Source organism: Sus scrofa, chromosome 7 (genome assembly GCF_000003025.6).
Source record: "Sus scrofa isolate TJ Tabasco breed Duroc chromosome 7, Sscrofa11.1, whole genome shotgun sequence".
In the NCBI taxonomy this organism is placed as follows: domain Eukaryota; kingdom Metazoa; phylum Chordata; class Mammalia; order Artiodactyla; family Suidae; genus Sus; species Sus scrofa.
The window spans coordinates 11,715,017-11,722,387 of NC_010449.5; the positions used below are offsets into that span (position 1 = coordinate 11,715,017).

The 7,371-nt window shown below is 50.7% G+C and overlaps 1 protein-coding gene across 1 annotated transcript in view; it reads right to left on the minus strand.

Moving 5' to 3' along the window:
• The window catches only part of DTNBP1 (dystrobrevin binding protein 1), a 117,687-nt gene extending 112,547 nt beyond the window's left edge, over nucleotides 1-5,140 (minus strand). The window contains exon 1 of the mRNA NM_001098600.1: nucleotides 5,036-5,140. Within this exon, the coding sequence (NP_001092070.1) occupies nucleotides 5,036-5,091 (56 nt within the window). The 5' untranslated portion in view covers nucleotides 5,092-5,140. The remainder of the gene's footprint in view (nucleotides 1-5,035) is intronic.

The window sequence follows — 7,371 nt, forward strand, 5'->3', positions numbered from 1 at the left end:
GAACCATGAGGTTGCAGGTTCGATCCCTGGCCTTGCTCAGTGGGTTAAGGATCCTGCGTTGCAGTGAGCTGTGGTGTAGGTTGCAGATGAGGCTCGGATCCTGCATTGCTGTGGCTCTGGTGTAGGCCGGTGGCTACAGCTCCGATTAGACTCCTAGCCTAGGAAGCTCCATATGCCGAGGGAGCGGCCCAAGAAATGGCAAAAAGACAAAAAAAAAAAAAAAAGAAAAAGAAAAAAAAAGAAAAAATTTGATAAAGGAATTGGTGTAACAAAGCCCTGAAGCCTCTTGATGATCAGTCCCTGAACTTCCTTTCCAGGTTCCTCTCCAACCAGAGCTTCATCTCTGAAATGCCCTCACCCAAATCTGTCCTTGTTCCACCTCATTCCTCAAGGTCCAATCTAGAGGCCACCTCTTCTTTGAAGCCTTCTGTAAATGCACCCGAATTACTGACTCTTTCTTCTGGGCTTACAGGGCACATCACTTTTATCTTCCACATTCAGCTTCTGCTGCTTTGCTCTATGTTACTGCCAGTCCCGGGGACCTAGAGCACAGAGACTGTTTTCCTCAACGTTGTAGCCCCAGGATGCAGCCCAATACAGACATTGGCAAAGAGGAGGCAAAAGAGAACATCTGGGAGTTCCTGTCATGGCTCAGTGGTAATGAAACCAACTCATATCCATAAGGACGTGGGTTCGATCCCTGGCCTCGCTCAGTGGGTTAAGGATCTGGTGTTGCTGTGAGCTGTGGTGTACGTCACAGACAAGGCTCAGATCCCGCGTGGCTGTGGCTGTGGTGCAGGCCGACAGCTACAGCTCTGATTCAACCCCTGGCCCAGAACTTCCATATGCCACAGGTACCGCCCTAAAACGACAAAAAACAAACACACCTGAGTATTCGGCCTCTTAAATCTTTTCTTTCTAAATAAAATGAGAAAAGCATCTATGAAAACAAATACTTTTTGCGTGACTAGCCAGTGTCTGACACTTGGTAGGAACTCTGTAAATGCTGATGTTGCATATTCAGATTTTTTTCCCTTGCTTAATAAAATGTAAGTAATCACTGGAGCCTCGACATTTTAAACAGAACTTCATCATTTCACCACACTGTGAATTAGACTGTTAGATCTTCTCCTTTGAGCAGGTTTTGATAATATAGAGAAAATGGGCATAGCGGGCAGGGCTGGAGGTCAGGGCAGAGGTGGCTCTGAGGAGGAAACACCCACTGTCTAGTGGCAACAAGTAGTAACTACCAACTTTTATCCAAATCCACAAGCACCCAGGGCATTACAAACAGGAAATGCCAGCCAGTGACTGGGAGCTGTAAAGCCCTGGTAAATCCAATCTGTACTTTCCTGAAGGCTTTTGCATGCCTGGATACTTCAAGCCCAAGGCTGTGGGTCCTAACTCTTCCAAAGGTAAAAAAAAAAATCAAAGACCAGGGTGGATCTGAAGTACGCGCTTCAGGACATTCAAAAGTTCCCTCAGAGCCTAAGCCAATCCCGAAAAAGTAGCTGTTCTCTGCGAATGCTCTAGAAGCTTCAAGAATGCTTGGTGAGTTGAATCCAATGAGGACTCGTGCATGAGGGGAGAAGAGTGAAGCCGGGCACCAGCCCCCTTAGGTAGAATGACAGCAACAGAGTGTCTAGGTTTGTCTCCATTTTGACCTAATGGTTATTATGAATAAAAACTTACCAAAAAAAGATCACGAGTACATGGTCAACCCAGAGTCCCCTGAGGGCCATCAGCAATCTCAACATGGCCCTTGACTGATCTCAAGTTGCATTTTTCCTAAGTTTGAATGGAAGGTTGAAATTCGTTGTGTTCATCAAACATGACTTAAGCTTGTGAGTTTCATCAAGAATAATCCAATTTTTCTTTCAAAAAAAGGTAAAATGCTGACATTGCAGCTCCAGGTATATGAATTTTCAGAAACTGAAAATGGACAGAAACGCCCTGAGGAGAGGCGGCTGCTCTGGTGGGTGTGAAGAGCCACAGGGAAGGAGCTTAGGGAGGGAGGCCCTGGAGCCACCCATATGGCTGATGTTTCCAATTATCTTACAGGCCAGCTGCTCTAGCTTCTATGGACACTAACAACAAGCGTTTGGGTAGGTTCTTTTTTAGGGCCACATCCACGGCATATGGAGGTTCCCAGGTTAGGGGTCGAATCGGAGCTGTAGCTGCCTACCTACACCACAGCCACAGCCACGCCAGATCTGAGCCACATCTGCAACCCACACCACAGCTCACGAAAACGCCAGATCCTTAACCCACTGAGCGAGGCCAAGGATCAAACCTGTGTCCCCATGGATGCCAGTCTTGTTTCCACTGAGCCATGAAGGGAACTCCCAATCTGGGCGGTTTTGATATGTAAGGGTCATGATGCTTTCGCCTCTGAATCCCTCCGAGCCTTCATGCCGTATACACGTGAAGCTGTGTCTAATTTCACTTTTTTCAACCTGGCACAATATTCAAAAGTAGGTTGTTCTCAGGCTATGCAAGCATTTACTAAAAGGAATCATGTGGCTTTTTTCTTGTTTTTCTTGTTCGACTCTTGTTAAAAGTCACATAGGAATTTGTGGATCTGATGAAAGTGAGCATCAGAGTTTAGAACGGCCGGTCAATGGGAATTAGATGTCATGTCAAGATGTCTTATTTCCTGCCAGGTGACAGGCGAATGGCACACTGGCAGTCCGTGGTGTGCCGACTGAAAGTGACCTGTACAAGGAAGCCAACCAAGGGTAAAATGCAATGAAAACCCTCTCAGGATGTCTCATCCCAAACCGGCCCACTTTTGGCATCTTCAAAAGCGAAAGTCAGTTTCCAAGGCGTTCTAACCGGATCCCCTCAACCCTCTCCCTAACTAAACCCTCCACTCAGCTTTTCCAAATCTCCCAGGATGGTTTGGGTCCAGAATCCATATACCCAGATACACTGAGCCTTCTTAAGCAAAGGTCAAGAGAATGAATGGATTCAAAAGCAACCACATGGCAGCTGTAACTACCAGAAGATAGACTGTTAGGCCATCAAGGAATTCCTTGAAGTACCTTGAAGTAACGACCACAGGGCTGTACCAGATGGAGTTATCTACGACATTCTCTTGCTATCATTCCAGTATCATACCCCAATTTTTCAATACAATAATTTACATTCTGAAAATTACCTTTTAAAGGGGTAAAAAATGGGAGTTCCCGTCGTGGTGCAGTGGTTAATGAATCCGACTAGGAACCGTGAGGTTGCGGGTTCGATCCCTGCCCCTTGCTCAGTGGGTTAAGGATCTGGCGTTACTATGAGCTGTGGTGTAGGTTGCAGACACGGATGGGATCCTGCATTGCTGTGGCTGTGGTGTAGGCCAGCGGCTACAGCTCCGATTCGACCCCTAGCCTGGGAACCTCCATATGCCGAGGGAGCGGCCCTAGAAAAGGTAAAAAGGGAGTTCCCGTCGTGGCTCAGCGGTTAACTAATCCGACTAGGAACCCTAAGGTTGTGGGTTCGATCCCTGGTCTTGCTCAGTGGGTTAAGGATCTGGCGTTGCTGTGAGCTGTGGTATAGGTCACAGACGTGGCTTGGATCTGGAGTTGCTGTGGTTCTGGTGTAGGCCGGAGGCTACAGCTCTGATTAGACCCCTAGCCTGGGAACCTCCATATACCACAGAAGCGTCCCTAGAAAAGACCCAAAAAAAGAAAAAAGAAAAAAGAAAAGGTAAAAAGACAGAAAAAGGGGGGGGGGTAAAAAATGAAAGCATGCAAGCACACCATCAACGAATTAATTCCTAAGGACATCAAACCGAGACTACGAAAAATGCTTTACACGTGGTAAGTACTCAAGTATTCACTAGTTCGCTACTACTCAGCCCCCAAGAGGCAAACACTTTTGACCCATAGGATAGAAGGTGAGTAACATCTTACTCATCAGAAATGTAAATAAAACATGATGGAGAGGCCTCTCCACATTCAGAACATTTTCCAAAGGATTCCTGACCTAAAGGTAAAGATCAAGTGACACCCTTTTTAAAGCAATGGAAAAGTTAAAGTGAAATAAGCACTAAATAACAGCAATAGTGACAGTGATTACTGTGTGTTGGGGATGTTAATCTGTTAATCCTTCACAATAGCCCTATGAGATGATACCATCTTCAACCTCACTGTGCAGCCGTGGAAACAGGCAGAGTAACCTGCAGAAGTAAGTTTGCTTAAGTGGCAGAGATAAGAGCCCAGGCAGTCCGGCATTAAGAGCCTATGCCTGCGGTTCCCTACCTGCCGCACACTGGAATCACCTGCGGGTCTTTAAAACTTCATCCCCAGCCCAATGTAATGGATATGACTGGGGACCTGGGCACGAGGGCGGCTAAAGGTTCTCAGGTGATTCTAAGCAAAGTTCGGGAACCGCTGGTCTTTGTGCGCTGCCCACGATGTGTCTCATTTCACTAGGTAGTCATGGCACTGCTGCAGTTCCGTTTCTAGAGTTTCTTCACCGAAGCATTCAACCCGAGGCAAAAGTCGAGAGAGAAAGCAAAAGGGGAAGAGGCGCCAAGCTTGGCAAGGGTTCGGCGCGAGCGCCAGGGCCGGACAGGACGCGCGGCGGGGCCGGGGCGGGTGAAGATTGCGGCCCCGGCGACCTCGGCCTGGGGAGGAGGGGCGGCAGAACCCGCGAGGCCCGAGCGGGCAGGGGTCTCGGAGGCGTGGGAGGGGGCCGAGGGGGCGCAGGGCCACCGTCCACGGTGGGGTGGGGGCGGCGCGCTCGCCTCCCACACACCCGCCCAGCTGCCGGGAGGGGGGCGCACGATCCCCCGCGCGCCGCTGCCTTCCCGACCGGCTCCCGGGCCGAGGGCGCGGGTCAGAGCCTGCCCGGTGAGACCTAAGTTACTTTGGGCGGCCGAACCCACGCCGGAAAGTTCGTTACTTTTCTCCGCGGGGCGGGGATGGGGTGGGACGCGGCTGGACCCGGGAGCGCGGAGGGAAGAGCGGAGGCGTCCCGGGCGCCCTTGTCTCCTCGGCCCGGCCCCCCAGGTCCCTTTCCATCCCCACCGTGTACCCACCCGGAGGTGAAATCCTGCTGCACGCTCAGCAGCCGCTCGCGCAGGGTCTCCAGCATCGTCCCTGCTGCCGCTGCCGCCGCCGCCGCCGCCGCCGCCGCCGCCGCGGTCCTGTCTCCCGTCCTCAGGCCGGCACCGCCACCTTCGGCCCCGCGCCGCCGGGGAGCCCCGCACCTGTCACCTCGCACCCCGCACTCTCCCGGCCGGCCCCGCCCCCGGCCCGCTCTCGCCTCCGCGCCACGGCCCCTTCCGCGTTCCCGCCCCCGACTCGCGCGCTCCCGCCCCGCCCCGCCCCGGCCCGCGCAGCCGCAGTGGGCCCGGCCGGGCTCCGGCTGCGGAAAAGGGGCGGTCCTTTCCGCTCTGCTGAGAAAGTCAGTAGCTCTGACGCCCTTTTTAACCCAGGCCAGGCCCTTTGGTTTTCCTATTTAAAATTGAGGCGACATCGTGAAGAATGTTTTAGGTAGAGGGCTTGAGTGTAGCATTGTTTTCACGGTTTGGAAGAGGGTAGGATCCATTTTTTTTGCATAGTGTTCAAAACCATTTCGTGGACGCTAGGGCCAGGATCTGACCCGCTGGCTTTGCCCTTGGATGAGAAAGCTAACCATTCTGAGCCTTCGTTTCTTTTTTTTCTGCTGTTTAGGGCCGCACCTGCTGCATATGCAAGTTCCCAGGCTAAGGGTTGAGTAGGAGCTACAGCTGCGGGCCTACGCCACAGCCAGGCCAGATCCCAGCCGCGTCTGCGACCTACACCACAGCCCACAGCAAGGGGGATCCTTAACCCATGAGTGAGGCCAGAGATGGAACTCGAGTCTTCATGGATACCAGTTGGGTTCAGTTCGTCACCGCTGAGCCACAATGGGAACAACTGAGCCTCAGTTTCTTCACTGATAAAACAGGAATAATCAACTGTTTTGACATCCTTTCCGTTGTCTCTTCATCCTACCCCATCAGGCTTTTGTGTCCTTCACAGCAAAGGAGGTGGCCTCTTTTGAGTTGCCAATGGCTGCCATGTTGCCCATACCATTTGTTACTTGTCTGCCCTGATTTTTTTTTCTCCACATTTCAGTGGCTCTCATGAAGTCACTTAACCCCATTTTCAAGACATATTCTTGCCTTCAAGGACACCATACTTGCTTTCTCCCTCCCTGTACACTCATCCTCCTGTTTGAGCTTCTGCTCCCAAGGCTACAGCTCCAGCCTTCCGCTCTTCTCCAGGTATGTTCGGTCCCTGGGTTAGTCTATCCATTACGATGCTGTAAATTCTACGGAGGCACTGGCGATGCCCAAGTCTCCATCTTCAGCCCTCTCCTCCCTCCCCCTCCTTCAGTTCATACCAGTGGCTTACTCCACATGTATCCAACAGGTTATCTCGAAATCCAAATACCTAAAACTGAAAATTTGATTGCATACTCACCTCTTCATCTAACCCCAGTCTCTTCCATTTTGTAAGTGGCACCACTATCCGCCAAGCTGCTCAAGTTAAGCCACCTGAAATTAGCGGTTTCCCCTTTTCCATATTAATTCAAGTCCAATCAGCTCTATTAAGAAGTATTGCTGGAACCTGCTCCCCTCTCTCCATCTTCACAATACTCACTCTGGTCCAAGGCAGTAGCATCTTTCACCAGAAACACTGACAGGTGTCCTGATTCTACTCTTGCGCCATGCACACTCCTGTGCTGTGTGCACATCCTTCACACAGCAAAGAGAATTATTTAGGGAGTTCCCATCATGGCCCAATGGAAATGAACCTGACTAGCATCCATGAGGATGCAGATTCAATCTCTGGCCTTGCTCAGCGGGTTAATCTCCAACATTGCCGAGAGCTGTGGTGTAGATTGCAGACGCAGCTCAGATCCCATGTTGCTGTGGCTGTGGTTACAGCTCCAGCAACCACAGCTCCAGCAGCTCCAGCTCCAATTTGACTCCTCGCCTGGGAACCTCCATATGCTGCGAGTGTGGCCCCCCAAAAAACAACAAATAAAAAAGACAAAGAGAATTATTTAAAAGAGCAATCATATTGTGTTGCTCTCCAGCTCTAAATCCTTCTGTGCCTTTGAAAATAAACTCTTTACTTGGCTTATAAAGTACTAAAATTTGAACCCTTCCGGACCCTCGATCCAAGGCAAGTACTACTCGTCACCTATCATATCCTTGATATTTCAACCACACTAACCCTTGGTGTGTTGTGCACTCCCTGAAAATCCCCAGGTTTGTTTCCACCTTGAGGCCTTTTTACAAGCTTTTCTCCGCATTGTCCCAGGGTTGCCTCCTTCGAGACATTCAGGTCTCAGCTTAAATGTCATCCTCGTCCCCAATCATTCACGTTCCCAGCTTGATCA